At 70.7% G+C, this 16,702-nt stretch overlaps 1 protein-coding gene across 1 annotated transcript; it reads left to right on the forward strand.

The window, feature by feature from the left end:
- Positions 1 to 1,539: 1,539 nt before the first annotated feature.
- On the forward strand, positions 1,540 to 16,702 carry ERBB3 (erb-b2 receptor tyrosine kinase 3). Its single transcript, XM_074167176.1, has 28 exons — positions 1,540 to 1,639; positions 4,829 to 4,980; positions 5,126 to 5,312; positions 6,074 to 6,199; positions 6,308 to 6,373; positions 6,468 to 6,586; positions 7,383 to 7,524; positions 7,629 to 7,742; positions 7,837 to 7,957; positions 8,048 to 8,121; positions 8,204 to 8,294; positions 9,109 to 9,308; positions 9,399 to 9,531; positions 10,114 to 10,204; positions 10,287 to 10,441; positions 10,541 to 10,594; positions 11,624 to 11,765; positions 12,018 to 12,137; positions 12,232 to 12,330; positions 12,402 to 12,587; positions 12,681 to 12,836; positions 13,067 to 13,142; positions 13,226 to 13,372; positions 14,050 to 14,147; positions 14,238 to 14,402; positions 14,877 to 14,948; positions 15,329 to 15,593; positions 16,170 to 16,702. Exons 1-28 carry the CDS (start codon positions 1,540 to 1,542, stop codon positions 16,700 to 16,702), a joined length of 3,984 nt encoding a protein of 1,327 aa, XP_074023277.1.

Here is a 16,702-nt window from a genome sequence, read left to right on the forward strand (position 1 = left end):
CCTGCCCCGCCTCACCCCGGATTCACCTGATCTTCTCCTTCCTTCCCTCCGCAGGGCGCTGCCCCCCGCCCCCCCCCAAGCCGATGTGAGGAGCCCCCGGCCCGACGTGGCCCCCCCCGCACCCTGTGCAGAAGGAATAAAGGACCCTGCACCGAGCCCGGCTCCGCGCCTGTGGGCTGGGGGGGGGAACGGGGTGGGGGGGGGAATGCATCGCTCTGGGAGACACAAAGGGGGGTGTTTGGGGTAACCAGGGGGCTCCCAGCCCCTTACTGCTAAGGGAGGGGGGGGCTCCAGGGAAAAGCTGTGGAGGTGGGGGGATGCTGCCCCCCCCCCCCACCAGGGAGGTGCCCTGTCTTGCGGGGGGGGGTGGGGGTGTGGTGCTCTTTGCCCACTGGTGCTGTCAGGAGGGGACATGGGACAAGATCTGGGGGACAGACGGACGGACAGACACACACAGAGCGTGTCCCAGCCCCGGGGTCCCCCCCGCCCCCCCCCCCCGAGGTCTTGAAGCAGCCTGTGGCCCCCAGACCCGGTAGTGCCCGGGGGGGGGCGCTGTGGGTGCCGTGAATCCTGCCCTGATCTTGGGGGGGACACACACTGACCCCCACCGGTGGGGCCTGGGCATTACCTGGGGGTCGGGGGGGGGATGGGGGCTGCGATGGTCCAGGCTTTGCCCTGGGAGGTTGGGGGGGGGGGCTCCAGCAGGGACAGGCTTCGGTTTGGGGGGGGTCACAGCAGGGGCCAGGCTGCACCTGACGAGGTGGGAGGGGCTGAAAGGGAGCCAGACACACACACACACCCCCCCCCGTGGTGTTGGGGGTTGCAATGGGGCCAGGCTTTGCCCCGGGGGGGCTGAGTGGGGCTGGGGGCCCCCAGCGGGGCCCGGACGTTTGGGTTTCGGGGGGGGGGGGGGGTGGCTGCGATGGGGCCAGCCTTTGCCCTGCGGTCCTGGGGGGGGGGGGGGCACAGGGATCGGGCTGCACCTGATGGTGCTGGGGGGGGCTTGTAATGGTGCCAGATTCCCCCCCCCCTCACTGGGGTTGGGGGGCTGTAACGGGGCCAGGCTTTGTCCTGGGGGGGGGTCCACAGAGGGGCCGGATCTTCGCCCTGGGGGTCTGGGGGGGGGGGTGGGCTACGATGGGGTTGGACACCCCCTCCATGGGTTTGGGGGGCTGTAACGGGGCCAGGCTTTGCCCGGGGGGGTGGGGTGGGGGGCACAGAGGGGCCAGACCTTTGCTTTTGGGGTCTGGGGGGGGGTCGGACCTTCAGCCCGGGGGGGGGGGGTATGTGTTTGGGGGGGGGGGGTGTGCTGCAGCGGGGCCGGGCTTGTCCCGGCGGGGCCGTTCCCGGGGGAGGCGGGAGGGGGGTGTCCCGGGGCGCGGCGGGCGGGTCCCGGGCCGGGCTGCCCGGGGAGGGGGGGGGGGGGGGCCCGCCGCCCCGCCCCGCCCGGTCCCGCCCCGGCGGCCCCGCGCCAGGTGCATTCCCCCGCCGCGCCCGGGCACGCCGCACCGCGGGCCCCGCCGCCCGGAGAGAGCCGCGATGGACCGGCACCGGGAGCGGCACCGGGAACGGCACCGGGTGCTTCTGCCGCTGCTGGTGCTGCTGCTCCGCGCCCCGGCGCCGGGCTCCGCGCAGGCAGGTGAGCACCGGGAGCGGCACCGGTTCTCGGGGGATCCCGGCGGGACCGGGGCTGCGCGGCGGGGACGGGCACCGGGGGCTGCTGGGGGTCCCGGGACCGGCGGCGGGGACGGGAGCCCTCGGGTGGGGGTACCGGGAGGGCTCGGGGGTCCCGGTTGTCCCGATCCCGCCGGTGCAGGATCCCCATCTCAGCGGGGCTCCTTTCTCCCGGGGAGGGGGGGCGGCCCGGGATCCCCCGCGCTGCGACCGGGGAGACCCCACAGCGCCGAGGGGACCGGGGCCGGTAAAGCCCCCCCCCCCCCCGGGCTGCGGCTCGGTTGGTGCCGGGGGCTCGGTTCCCCCCCCCCCGGGCAGAGACACCTGCACCCCCCGCACTTGCCGGGACCAATTTTAGGCTGCGGGGCCGGGACCCGCCGGTGCCACCGGGATCCGGCCGGGACAGGGGGGACCCCACCGAGGGGACCCACTCCCTGCCCGCCCCGACCCCCACCCCCCCCCCCCCAAGACGTCCTGCCCCCGGGGGGGAGCGGGGGCCGCTCCCGGAAGCGCCGGGTTCTCCCGGGAGTTGTTTTTCAACCCCAAAAGAAAAACACCGAGGGCTGGAGGCGAAAGGTGGGGCCGGCGTCACCCGCCGACGTGCCCAGGTGTGGGGGGGACACGTCGGGGGGGGGGGTGTGTGTGTGAGGGACACACAAACACACACACACACACACACGGTGCCTCCTCCCCGCCATGTGCCACCGGCGACGCCTCGGGCCGGGGTCCCGCCAACACTGCGGGGGGGGGGGTCCCACCGGCTCCCCCCCGCCCCCGCAGCAGGTGCCCGGTGCCAACATTGGGCCGAGTGGGATCAGCTCCGCTCCCCCCCCCCCCCCCCCAGAGCCCCCCATCCTCGTCCCCGGCTCAGAGCCCCCTTTGTTCGGGGCAGGGGGACGGGATCCGGCCCTCACACAGACCCCCCTTTGTGCCGCCCGCGGGGCCCGGGGCAGGAGGTCGGGTCTGTGTGTCCGTGTATGTGTGTCCCCCCCCCGGTTCCCCCCCCCCGGTGCTATTCCTGGCGGCGGGGGCCGGGGGGCCGCGGTGGCACGCGGCAGATAGCGGCCGACGTGCCGGAGCTGCCAGTGGGGCCCCGCGCTGATAACGCCCGGCCACGACGCCACGACGGCGCCCGGGGGGGGCCCCGACAAACACACACACACCCCCCCTCCACGGGCAGGTGCACCCCGAGGCCCCGCAGGCCCGCCCCCCCCCCCCCCCTCCGGGACTCCCCGGCTCCGGTGGGACCCTTTGAGCGGCCGTTACGGATTCTCCGGCGTCGCCCCAAAGCGCTGCTTGTTCCCGACCGACGGGGAGGGGGGGGTCCCACGGGGGCCGGATCCTGCCCCCCAGCAGCCTGGGGACCCCCAGAGCGTGTTCTGCCTGCCCCCAGAGCCCCCCCCCCGCGTTGTTCCTTGGGGGTCCCAGCGTGTCCCGTCCCCCCCTTGGGGCCCTGCCGTGCCCATCGCCGGGGCGTCGGGGCTGGGGGCCGTGCCCCCGACGCAGCTGGGACCTTTTTATAGCCCCTTCCCTATTAAAATAGCTCCGGTCCAGGCGGGGGGGGGGGGAGGGGAGGGGGCACAGGCTGTGGCTGGTGGGAGGGGGGGTGCTGGCCCCTTCCTGTGCATGCACTGAGCTGCCCGTTCTCTGCGGCCACCCCCGGGAGGGGGCTCGGGCCCTTCTCTGCCCCCGCACCGGGGCCGGACAAAGCTGCCATTTACTCGCCCGCGCCTCCCCCCCCCCCCCAGCACGGGGGCCTGAGTCACGTCTGTGCTGGGCCGGGGGGGGCCGCACCCCGCTCTGCCCCCCGGGGGTGCCGGTTCTCTCTCCCGCCGCTTTCGGGGGGCTCAGCCTCCCCCCCCCCCCCCCCCCTCCGTCCCACCCGCCACAATCGCCCCTTTGTGCGGCTGCGGGGAGGGGGCCGCATCCTGCCCCCGCGCACAAAGGGGCCCTGTCCGCCCCGGCGGGGGGGAGGGGGGTGGGCAATCATTAACCCGGGGGGCCCCCTTGGCGCCCACCGCCCCACCCTGAGCTCTTGGGGGGGGACCCAGGCGTCCGGGCTCTCCCCCCCCCCCAACCCCGGAGCCGGGTGTCGAGGCGGGACGGGCTGCGCTGGGTCCGAAGTCCGGGCGTCGCGGGACGGGATGGGCCGGGGGGGGGGGGGGCCATGCCCGCGGCACCCGCCTTGCGCAACCCTCACCCGGCCGGTTCGGGCAGGGAGGGGAGGGGAGGGCGGGGGAGCACCCGTCACACCCCCCCCCGGGCACCGCCACCCCCACAGTGGGGACAATGGGGGGGGCAGGGATGCCGTGGGGGCACCACCATGGGCATCATGGGTGGGGGGCACCATGGGAGGGATGGGGATGCCGTGGGGGCACCACTGTGGGGGGGGACAGGGATATCATGGCACATGGTGATGGCTGGAATGGGGGACACACACCATGGGGGGGGACAGGGACGCTGCAGAGGGCATGGGGGGGGCATGGCCAGCAGGGGAGGGACAGGGGCGAGACTGTTGAGGGGACACGGCCACCATGGGGGGACCGTGGCCATCAAGGGGAGGACGTGGCCAGCTCGGGGGGAGAGGGACCCTGTGGGGGACGTGGCTGTGGCCATCGAGAGGGGGGATGTGGTCACCGCAGAGGGACACGGCCACCATGGGGTGGGACACGGCCACCATGAGGGGGACACGGCCACCACGGAGGGATGTGGCCATGGCTATCAAGGGGAGGATGTGCCCATCCTGGGGGGAGAGGGACCCCATGGGGGACGTGGCCATTGAGAGGGGGAAGTGGCCATCAAAGGGGGATGTCACCGCAGAGGGGCATGGCCGCCATGAGGGGGACACAGCTGTCAGGGACGGATGGACATGGCCATCACGAGTGGGACACGGCCACCATGGGGGAACGTGGCCATGGCTATCAAGGGGAGGATGTGGCCAGCTTGGGGGGTAGAGGGACCCCATGGGGGGCATCGAGAGGGGGGGGATGTGGTCACAGCAGAGGGACACGGCCACCATGAGGGGGACATGGCTGCTGTGGGGGGGACATGGCCATCACAGGGAGGATATGGCCACTGTGGGGGGGGACATGGCCTCCCCCGGCGGGGGGACGACGACACACGGCCGGTGGGGGACAGGGTGTTGTGCCCGCAGTGTGTGCGGGGACGCTGAACGGGCTGAGCGTGACGGGGGACGCGCAGCACCAGTACCAGACGCTGCACAAGATGTACAACAACTGCGAGATCGTGATGGGCAACCTGGAGATCGTCCTCATCGACCACACGCAGGACCTCTCCTTCCTGCAGGTCAGCTGCTGGGGACGGACGGACGGACGGACGGACACACACACACACACACATGCACACACACAGTGCCGGGGTGAGGGGGGACACCCGGGGAGGGGGGGTGTCCCTGCCCACCGGGCTGACGTGTCGCCGCTCTGCCCCACAGACCATCCGGGAGGTGACGGGCTACATCCTGATCGCCATGAACGTCTTCTCCTCGCTGCCGCTGCAGAACCTGCGCGTCATCCGGGGGACGCAGTTCTACGAGGAGAAGTACGCGCTCTTCGTCCTGCTCAACTACAACCCCAACACCACCCACGCCCTGCGCCAGCTCGGCCTCAACCAGCTCACAGGTGGGACCCCCGGGGACACCCCAACCCCCCCCCCCCCCGGGGTCCCCATCCGTCCCGCCGTGGTCCCCATCCAGAGCGGTGCCACCCCTCCCACCCCCCCCGGCGCCTTGCGGTCCCCGTCCCAGGGTGATGGTGTGTGTCCCTCCTTGTGGTTCCCATCTCTGAGCGGTGCCATCCCCCCGTGGTCCCCATCTAGAGTGGTGTCACCCCCCCCCCCCGTGCGCCCCGTAGTCCCCATCCAGAGCAGTGCCACCCCCCTGCGCACCCTTGGGGCCGTGCTGTCCCCCCCCATGGTCCACATCTAGGGTGGTGCCACCCCCCCCGTGCACCCTGGGGCCGTGCTGTCCCCCTGTGTCCCATGGTCCCCATCCCAGAGTGATGGTGTCCCCCCCGCCATGGTCCCCATCCCAGATTGGTGCCACCCTCCCTGTGCACCCTGGGGCTGTGCTGTCCCACCGTGCTCCCCATCTAGGGTTGTGCCCCCCCCCACCGTGCACCCCCCGGTCCCCATCGTGGAGCAGTGCCACCCCCACCCTGTGCACCCCCGTGGTGTCCCCACGGTGGTCCCCCCTCCCAGAGCGATGCTGTCCCCGCTGTGGTCCCCTGGAGTGGGGCTGTCCCCCCCATGGATCCCCATCCCGGAGCCGTGCCATCTCCCCATGGATCCCCATCCCAGAGTGGTGCCATCCCCTCCCCACGGTCCCAGGGCTGGGGGATGGGGGGGTTCAGCCCCTGTCACACACACATCCCCCCCCCCCCAGAGATCCTGGCCGGCGGCGTCTACATCGAGAAGAACGCGCAGCTCTGCCACGTGGAGACGGTGGAGTGGAGGGACATCATGCGGGACCCCCGCCTGGAGCCCGTCGTGGGGGACAACGGCAAGGCCTGTGCGTGGGGGGGGGCGGGGCATGGGGGACCCCGACTTGGTGTGTGCGTGTGTCGGGGGGTGACACCCGCCAGCTTTGTGGGTGACCCCGCTGTGCACCCCCCTGCAGGCGCCCCGTGCCACGAGAGCTGCGGTGGGCACTGCTGGGGGCCCGGCCCCGAGGACTGCCAGAAACGTGGGTACTGGGGGGACACGGGGCAGGGAATGGGGCTGGGGGGGGGTGTCCCGTCACGTTCCTCCCCCCCCCGCTGACCCCCATCTCCCCACAGTGACGAAGACCATCTGTGCCCCCCAGTGCAACGGGCGCTGCTTCGGGCGGGCGCCCAATGAGTGCTGCCACGAGGAGTGCGCGGGGGGGTGCACCGGCCCCCTCCAGACACACTGCTTTGTACGTGCCCCCCCCCCGCTCCCCAGCACCCCCAGGGCGGGCGGGGGGCCATGCTGGGCAGCATCCCTGTGTCTGTCTGTCCGTGCTTCCCCCCCTCTGCCCGCCCACCCGTGTGTCACCCGTCCATCCGTCTGTTTGCCCCACTGGGGAGGGGGCTCATCCGTGTCCCCCCAGGGTGGGCAGGGGGGGTGGCTGTCCCTGTGGGGTGGGGGGAGACGTCTGTGTGTCCGTCCATCCGTCTGTCCACCTCTCTCCATCCCTCCATCCACCTCTCCATCCATCTGTATGTCCACCCACCCATCCCTTCATCCTTCTCTCCATCTGTCCATCCATCCCTCCATCCCTCTGTCCATCCATCCCTGCATCTGTCCCTCCATCCCTCTGTCCATCCATCTGTCCGTCCATCCCTGCATCTGTCCCTCCATCCCTCTGTCCATCCATCTGTCCGTCCATCCCTCCATCTCTCTGTCCCTCCATCCCTCTGTCCATCCGTCTGTCCGTCCTTCCATCCACCTCTCCCTCCACCCACCCATCCCTACATCCCTCCCTGCTTCTGTCCATCCCTCCATACTTCTCTCTGTTCCTTCCTGCATCCCTCTGTCCATCCCTCTGTCCATCCATCTGTCCGTCCCTCCATCCGTCCCTCCCTCTGCCCCCGCGGGAGGGATCTCCACCCCGGGGTGGGCTCAGGGTGATGCTGTCTCTGCCTGGCGGGAGGCGTCCGTGCCTCCCCGTGTCCGTCCGTCCGTGTGGCCGTGCCTCCCTCCATCCATCCACCTGTCCGTCTGTCCCACAGGCCTGCCGGCACTTCAACGACAGCGGGGCCTGCGTCCCCCTCTGCCCCCAGCCCCTCATCTACAACAAACTCACCTTCCAGCTGGAGCCCAACCCCGACACCAAGTACCAGTACGGGGGCATCTGCGTCCGGAGCTGCCCGCGTGAGCCGGGGCGCAGGGGGGCCCTGGGGGGGGGGGATGACTGAGGGGACCCGGGGAGGGGGGTGGTCCGGGGCCGGGCTGTGACCTCGAGGGTCTCCCCGCAGACAACTTCGTGGTGGACCAGAGCTCCTGCGTCCGCGCCTGCCCCAACGATAAGATGGAGGTGGAGAAGAACGGGCTGAAGATGTGCGAGCCCTGCTCGGGGCTGTGTCCCAAGGGTAAGGGGCTGGGGGGGGCGAGGGGGGGCAGGCAGGGGGGCCGGGGGTGGGGGGCTGTGGGAGAAGCCCTCACTGTCCCCATCCCGTCCCGCAGCCTGCGAGGGCACCGGCGCCGGCAGCAAGTACCAGACTGTGGACTCCAGCAACATCGACACCTTCGTGAACTGCACCAAGATCTTGGGCAACCTGGATTTCCTCATCACTGGCCTGGAGGGGTGAGGGCCGGGGGGGTCAGGGGGGGGGGACCATGGGGTGCAGAGCCCCCCCTCCCGCTCCTGTCCCGGCTGACGGCTGCGGCTCCGCAGGGATCCCTGGCGCAACATCTCGGCGCTGGACCCCGAGAAGCTGAACGTCTTCCGGACAGTGCGGGAGATCACGGGTGAGCTGGGTGCTGGGGGGGCACCGGGACCCCCTGGGGTCCCCCTGGGGGCCACCCTGACCCCAGTCCTGCGCCTCCCCAGGGTACCTGAACATCCAGTCCTGGCCCAAGCACATGCACAACTTCAGCGTCTTCTCCAACCTCGTCACCATCGGGGGACGGAGCCTCTACAAGTGAGTCCCCGTCCCCGCAGCCCCCGGGGTGACCCGGCATCTCGCCACCCCCTCAGTGTGTGTCCTGCATCCCCCCCCCCCATTGTCCCCTGTCCCTGCATCCCCCTATTGTCCCTTGTCCCTGAACTTCCCTCCATCTCCTGACCCTGCATCTCCCCTCATCATCCCCTGTCCCTGCATCCCCCCGTTGTCCCCTGTCCCTGGATCCCCCTTGTCCCTGCATCCCGCCCTTGTCCCCTGTCCCTTGTCCCTTTATCCCTGCCATTGTCCCCTGTCCCTGCATCCCCCTTGTCCCCTATCCCTGCACATCCCTGCATCCCCCCGTTGTCCCCTGTCCCTCGTCCCTGCATCCCCCTTGTCCCTGTATCCCCCCCTTGTCCCCTGTCCCTGCATCCCCTGTTGTCCCTTCATCCCCCTTGTCCCCTGTCCCTCATGCCTGCATCCCCCTCGTCCCTGCATCCCCCCTTGTCCCTCATCCCTGCATCCCCTGTTGTCCCTGTATCCCCCCCTTGTCCCCTGTCCCTCATCCCTGCATCCACCTCGTCCCTGCATCCACCTCGTCCCTGCATCCACCTTGTCCCTACATCCCCCCCTTGTCCCTGCATCCCCCCCTTGTCCCCTGTCCCTGCATCCCCCATTGTCCCTGCATCCCCCTTGTCCCCTGTCCCTGCATCCCCCTGTTGTCCCGCATCCCCCTTCCCCACGTCCCCATCCCTGCCCGTCCCCGTGTCCCCTCGGGGTTGGCAGGACCTCCCCCCCCTCCAACCCCAGCCCTGACGTGTGTGTGTGTGTGTCCCCCCTGCTCCCCCCGCAGCCGGGGTTTCTCGCTGCTGATCATGAAGAACGAGAACGTGACGTCGCTGGGGCTGCGGTCGCTGCGGGAGGTGAGCGCCGGGAGGGTCTACATCACGGAGAACCGCCAGCTCTGCTACCTCCACACCGTGCAGTGGGCAGCGCTCAGCCGCCTCCGCCCCGACCTCGACATCCGCAACAACAAACCCCGCAGCAAGTGCCGTGAGTGGGGACGGGGGGCAGCCGGGGGACCCCGGGCACCCCCTCCTCCTGCTGCTGACCCCCCCCCCCCCGGCCCGTCCCTCCCCGCAGAGCAAGAGGGGAAGGTGTGCGACCCGCTGTGCTCCGCCGAGGGGTGCTGGGGCCCCGGCCCCACACAGTGTCTGTCCTGTCGCTACTACAGCCGCCGCGGCGTCTGCGTGCCCTCCTGCCACTTCACCCAGGGGTGAGGGGGCTGGGGGGGTTGGCTCCATGGAGGGCATCGAGGTGGGATTGGGTCCATGGAGGGCATTTGGTTGGGGTTGGCTCCGTCAAGGGCATCAAGGTGGGGTTAGGTCCATGGAGGGCACCAGGATGGGCATCAAGGTGGAGTTGGCTCTATGGAGGGCACTGAGGTGGGCATCAAGGTGGGGTTAGGTCCATGGAGGGCATTGGGTTGGGGTTGGGTCGATGAAGGGCATCAGGGTGGGATTGGGTCCCTGAAGGGCATTTTGGTGGGTATCAAGGTGGGGTTGGCTCCATGGAGGGCATCGAGGTGGGGTTGGCTCCATGGAGGACATCGGGGTGGGTCCTGGGGTGGGCACCAGAGGGAGATCAGCTCCAGGCTGGGCCCAGGGAGCAGGACCAGCAGCGGGGTCAGCACCAGGGTGGGTTGGACCCTGGGGGGGGGGGTCCAGTGCTGGGGTGGGCATCAGGGTGGGGTGGTCACTGGGGTGGGAACAACCCCAGGGCGGGGTGGACCCCGGGGTGGGCACCGGGGTGGTCTGGGACGGTGGGACAGGCCGGTGACCCTGCCTTGTCCCCGCAGGGAGACGCGGGAGTTCGCCCAGGGGCAGGAGTGCTTCGAGTGCCACCCCGAGTGCGAGCGCATCGAGGGCAACTTCACCTGCAACGGCTCGGTAGGGCAGCGGCCGGGGACCCGCGGCGGCAGTGACCGTGTCCCCGAGGGTCCTCACGCCCCCTCCTCACACACCCCCCCAGGGCGCCGACACCTGCACCCGCTGTGCCCACTACCGGGACGGACCCCACTGCGTGGAGACCTGCCCCGAGGGCATCCTGGGCGAGCGCGGACCCATCTACAAGTACCCGGACGCCAGCCGCGAGTGCCGGCCCTGCCACGAGAACTGCACCCGCGGGTGCGCCGGGGCCGGGGGGGGGAATCGGGGGGCACCGCGGGAGGAGACACCCCCCCCCCCCTGCTCGGTCTCACCCCCTCACGCTCCGTGTCTCCGCAGGTGCCTGGGGCCGCTGCTGCGGGACTGCCTGGGGGAGCCCCTGCCCGTCTCCAGGTACCGTGGGGTGGGGGGGGTTCCCCGTGCCGTGCCCTGGTGTCCTGTGCCATGCCGTGGTGTGTGGTGCCATGGCATGCCCTGGTGCACCATCCCGTGCCATACCCTGGTGTCCCATGCCATGCATTGCTGCAGGATGCCGTGATGTGCCATGCCCTGGTGTGCCATGCCCCTGCCAGGCTGTGCCGTGCCATGCCCTGCTACATGGTGCCATGCTGTGCCATGCCCTGGTGTCCCGTGCCATGTCCTGGTGCACCGTCCTCTGCCATGCCCTGCTGCATGGTGGCATGCTGTGCCATGCCCTGGTGCACCATGCTGTGCCATGCCCTGGTGTGCCATGCCCTGCCAGGCTGTGCCGTGCCGTTGCCCTGCTGCAGGGTGCCGTGATGTGCCATGCCCTGGTGTCCCGTGACATGCCCTGGTGTGCCATGCCCCTGCCAGACTGTGCCGTGCCGTGCCCTGCTGCATGGTGCCGTGCTGTGCCATGCCCTGGTGCACCATCCTGTGCCATGCCCTGATGTTCTGTCCCATGCCCTGGTGTCCCATGCCATGCCCTGCTGCGTGGTACCAAGCCGTGCCGTGCCATGGCATGCCCTGGTGGCCATGCCCTGATGAACCGTGCCGTGCCCTGCTGCGTGATGCCATGCTGTGCCGTGCCCTGGTGTGCCATGGCAGGCCCTGGTGTGCCTTGCTGTGCCATGCCGTGGTGTCCTGTGCCATGCCCTGTTGCATGGTGCCAAGCTGTGCCATGCTGTGCCATGCCATGGCGTGCCCTGCTGTGCCCCGTGCCGTGCCATCCCGGTCGGTGGCCTTTCCCTGCCCACCTTGGCGCTGGGGGTCCCCTGCCCTGGCCGTGCCACCCCCTGCCATGCATTCCCGGGGTGCCGAGCCCTGCCCCAGGGTGGGAGTTCCGGCCGCCCCTGCGGCACCGGGGCCGTGGGAAGCGCGTGGGGAGCGGCGGCGATGGCGGGGCCAGGTCCTGCCGGCACCGGGAGCTCAGCCCCGGCCTCCGTCCGACCCCCCCCCCAGGAAAGCACCGACGGTGATCGCGGTGATGGTGGTCGGGGGGCTCTTCCTCTCCTGCTCCTGCGTCCTCCTGGCGCTGCTCTACTGGCGGGGCAAGAAGATCCAGAAGAAGCGGGCGATGCGGCGCTACCTGGAGAGGGGGGAGGTGAGGGGGCAGCCGTGCCCGGGGGGAGCCCCGGGGAGGGGGTTCAACAGGTGGGAGGGGTGTGGGACCCGTCCCCATCCCTGTCCATCCCTGTCTGTCCCCATCCCATCCCTGTCCCCATCCTTCTCCATCCCTCTCCACCCCAGGACTCCATCCCCATCCTTCTCTGCTTCTGTCTCCACCTCTCTCCATCCCTGTCCCCATCCATGTCCCTCCCTGTCCCCATCCCCATCTCCGTCTCCCCCCTGGCAGAGCCTGGAGCCGTTGGACCCCAGTGAAAAAGCCAACAAGGTTCTGGCCCGTATCTTCAAGGAGACGGAGCTGAAGCGGCTGAAGGTGCTGGGCTCCGGCGTCTTCGGGACCGTGCACAAGGTGAGCGGGGGGCTCCGTGGGGGGGGGGGGCTCAATGCGGGGCTTGGTTGGGGCTGGTCATGGCACACACCAGGGCACCCTTTTCCCCCCCCAGGGCATCTGGATCCCTGATGGAGACTCCATCAAGATCCCGGTGAGCATCAAGGTCATCCAGGACTGCAGCGGGCAGCAGTCCTTCCACTCCGTCACCGACGTAAGTCCGAGGCTTCGAGGGGGGGGGTCCCAGGGGGTCCATCGTGGCCGTGGCTGACCCTGTCCCCGCAGCACATGCTGGCCATCGGCAGCCTGGACCATGCCTACATCGTGCGGCTGCTGGGGATCTGCCCCGGGCCCCAGCTCCAGCTGGTGACGCAGCTCCTGCCCCTGGGCTCCCTCCTCGACTACGTCCGCAAGAACCGCGACACCATCAGCCCCCAGCTCCTGCTCAACTGGTGCGTCCAGGTGGCCAAGGTGAGTCCCCCGGGGGTTGGGGGGAATCCCCGTGGCCCCCAGCCCCGCTGACACCCCCTGTCCCCCCCGTCCCCCCCCCCCCCTCTATCCCAGGGGATGTACTACCTGGAGGAGCACCGCATGGTGCACCGCAACCTGGCCGCCCGCAACGTGCTCCTCAAGTCGCCCAGCCAGGCCCAGGTGGCCGATTTCGGAATCGCCGACCTCCTCTACCCCGACGACAAGAAGTATTTCTACAACGAGGTCAAGGTGGGCGCCCGGTGGGGACCCCCCGTGTCCCCTCCCCACCCCACACCCCCGGGACCCACTGCATCCCCTCCTCTCCGTGTCCCCGGTACCCCCAGCACCCGGAGACGTCCCATCCCCTGTCCGTGCCCCCAGCCCTGTGGGGCGTCCCCCACCCTGTGGGATGTCCCCCGCTCTGTCCCCGTATCCCCCCACCCATCCGTGTCTCCCCCACACCCCTCCTTCCCCGGCAGACGCCCATCAAGTGGATGGCGCTGGAGAGCATCCACTTTGGGAAGTACACACACCAGAGCGACGTCTGGAGCTACGGTGAGCGCCGGACCCCCGGACACCCCCCCCCCTCAAACTCCCCCACCCCAGCCCCGTGGGGCTCACAGGGACTGTCCCCGCAGGCGTGACGCTGTGGGAGATGATGACCTTTGGGGCCGAGCCCTACGCCGGGATCCGGCTGGCCGAGGTGCCCGACCTGCTGGAGAAGGGCGAGCGGCTCTCACAGCCCCAGATCTGCACCATCGACGTCTACATGGTGATGGTGAAGTGTGAGTGCGGGGCCACCACCCCCCCAGAGGGTCCTGCTCCCATCCCCAGCCTGTCCCCATCCCTGGGGAGGGTCCTGCTCCCATCACCAACCGTGTCCCCATCTCCAGGGAGGGTCCTGCTCCCGTCCCCAGCCTGTCCCCATCCCTGGGGAGGGTCCTGCTCCCATCACCAACCGTGTCCCCATCTCCAGGGAGGGTCCTGCTCCCGTCCCCAGCCTGTCCCCATCCCCGGGGAGGGTCCTGCTCCTGTCCCCATCCCCGGGGCACAGTCCTGGCTGCGTGCCCCATCCCTGGGGCAGATTCCTGGTCCTGTCCCCATCCTGAGGGCAGGGTCCTTGTTCTCATCCCCATCCCTGTCCCCATCGCTGGGACAGGGTCCTGGCTCTGTCCCCATCCCTGTAGCAGAGACTTGGCTCTGTCCCCCTCCCTGTCCCCCTCCCCAGGGAGGGTCTCTGCTCCTGTTTGCATCCCCGGAGCACAATCCTGGCTGTGTCCCCTATCCCTGGGACAGATTCCTGGTCCCATCCCTGTTCCCCAGCCCTGAGGAGGATCCTGGTCCTGTCCCCCATCCCCAGGGCAGGGTCCTGGTCCCGTCCCCATCTTTGTCCCCCTCCCCGGGACAGGGTCCTAGCTCTCAGCCCCCACCGTGTCCCCCCGCCCCTGCACCCCCTCCCCAGGCTGGATGATCGACGAGAACATCCGTCCCACCTTCAAGGAGCTGGCGAACGAGTTCACCCGCATGGCCCGCGACCCCCCGCGCTACCTGGTCATCAAGGTGAGCACGGCCCCCCCCCTCCCAGCGCCCCCCCAGACCCGCTCCCGCAGCCCCTGACGTGTGCCCCCCCCCCCCCCTCCTGCCCCACAGCAGGAGAGCGGGGCCCTGCCGCCCGCCGAGCCCCCCACCCTCAGCGACAAGGAGCTGGATGACGTGGAGACGCTGGAGCTGGAGGAGGAGGAGGAGGAGCTGGACGCCTCCTTCGGCCTCACCACCGGGCTCTACCCTCCGCGGCCGCGGGGCAGCTGTGCCCGGGTGAGACCCCTCTGCCTCACACACCCCCCCTCCGGGGCTGGGGGCTCTGGAGCTGGGTCCTGGGCATGGCATGGGGCAGGGTGGGGGTCCCGGGGTCCCGGGATGGGGCACGGGGCAGGATGGGGGGCACGGGGTCCCAGGATGTGGCATGGGGCAGGATGGGGGGCACGGGGTCCCGGGACGTGGCATGGGGCAGGGTGGGGGGCATGGGGTCCCGGGACGGGGCACGGGATCCCAGGACATGGCATGGGCAGGGTGGGGGGCACAGGGGTCCCAGCCCCTGGCGCAAGGTCTCCCAGCCCCAAATCCCCCCATGGGGGGTGGGACATAGGGCCGACCCATGGGAACCCCCCTCCCCATTGTCCCCTCCCAGCCCTGCTGGGACCCCCACCCTGTTCCTGCAGCGGGGTTGGGGGGTTCCCAGCCCCTGTGTCCCCCCCCCGCTGGGTGTCAGCCCCCTCTGTCCCCCCACAGAGCCCCAGCCTGCTCAGCCCCCCGGCCGGCTACATCCCCATGAACCAGCCCGGCCTCGGCAGCGGCCGCCAGGTACCCTTGGGGTGGGGGGTGCTGGGGGGCAAGGGGGTGCCATGGGGTCCCGGGGTGCCATAGGGGGAGACTATGGGGTGCTGGGGGGCAAGGGGTGGCTATGGGGTGCTGGGGGGTCCATAGAGAGTTACCATGGGGTTTTGGGTGGCCCTGGGGGGGGTCTATAGGGGGCGACCATGGAGTGCTGGGGGGCTCTAGGGGGTTACCATGGGGTGCTGGGGGCTATAGGGGTGGCTGGGGGGGTGCCAGGGCAGGGGGTCAATGAGGTGGCCGTGGGATGATGGGGTGGTGGGAGGTGGAGCGGTGGCTGTGGGGTGGCGAGGTGGGGGGGTTTGGGGTCCGCAGGGGTGTCCCCCCTGCCTCAGCCCCGTGTCCCCCAGGGCGGGGGGTGCCGGCCACCGCGGCGGAGCCGTCAGGAGTCCGTGGGGCGGACGGTGTCGGAGTCGTCGGAGGGTCGGGGCACGGCGTCGGAGCTGGACCTGGGCGAGGGGGGGTCACTGTCGGGGAGCCTCTGCCGCAGCCTGCGCTCGCGGGGGGACAGCGCATACCTGTCCCAGCGGGAGAGCTTCCCCCCCCCGCCCCCCAGCTCCGAGGGCAGTGAGGAGGACGCCAACGGCTACGTCACCCCCAACTGCGCCGGACGGGGTGAGGGGCGCAGCCTTGGGGGGGGGTCCCATCCAGGCAGGGGGTGGGGGTCCCGTCCTTAGGGGGTGAGGGTCCCATCTGTGCTGAATGGGGGGGTCCCTCCCTGTCGGAGCAGAATCTGGGGGCTCCCCGAGACCCTGTCCTCAAGGGGTGGGGGTCCCATCTGTGCAGAGTGGGGGGTTCCTGTGGGAGTGGGTCTGGGGGCTCCCCCCGCCATGGGGTTGCAGGGACCCTGTCCTCAAGGGGTGGGGGGTCCCGTCCCCACAGGGTTTGGGGTTCAGGGGGTGGGGGCTCATCTGCATAGGGGTGGGTTGGGGGGAGGGTGTCCTGTGTTTGTGGGGTGGGGGCACCCTGTTCCCAGGGGCAGAGGGGGCCCATCCTCAACGTTAGGGGTGGGGGGGACCCATTTGTGCAGGGCTGGGGTTCAGGCTGGGGGGGGGGGGAGGATCATCTTTGAGGGGGTTGTGGGGTGGGATGAACCTGTCTGTGGCCCAGCCGCGACCCCCCCCAAACTGGGGTCAGGCGTTATGGGGAGAGAGGGGGGGCCCAGCCGGTGTCTGACCCCCCACCCCGCAGAGCTGGACCCCATCGGGGGGTCGATGCCGGAGCCGGAGGAGGAGTACGAATACATGAACCGCCGGCCCGGGGGTCCCGCGGGAGCCCCCCCACCCCGGCCGGCCTCGCTGGAGGAGCTGGGCTATGAGTACATGGAGGTGGGCTCAGAGCTGGGGGTCCCCCCAGGAGCCCCCCCGGGCCGGGGGCTGGAGGAGGAGGACTATGAGTACATGAACAAGCAGCCGCGGCTGAGCCGCTCGCTGGGCAGCGTGACCGGGGGGCCGGGACCCCGCCAGGATGGTGGCCCCCCCAGCCACGACGGCTACACCGACATGCGGCCGGGGGAGGCCCCCCCGGCCCCCGAAGAGGAACAAGGTTATGAGGAGATGGAGGCCGTGCTGGCCCCCCGCTGCCCCGGCTGCCGGGGCCCCCCCGGACCCCCCACCCCCTGCATGAAGCCCCTGCGGAGCCTGGAGGCTTCGGACTGCGCCTTCGACAACCCCGACTACTGGCACAGCCGCCTCTTTGCCAAGGCGGACGCCCAGCGGACGTAG

Source organism: Numenius arquata, unplaced genomic scaffold, assembly GCF_964106895.1.
Source record: "Numenius arquata unplaced genomic scaffold, bNumArq3.hap1.1 HAP1_SCAFFOLD_1156, whole genome shotgun sequence".
Lineage (NCBI taxonomy): Eukaryota > Metazoa > Chordata > Aves > Charadriiformes > Scolopacidae > Numenius > Numenius arquata.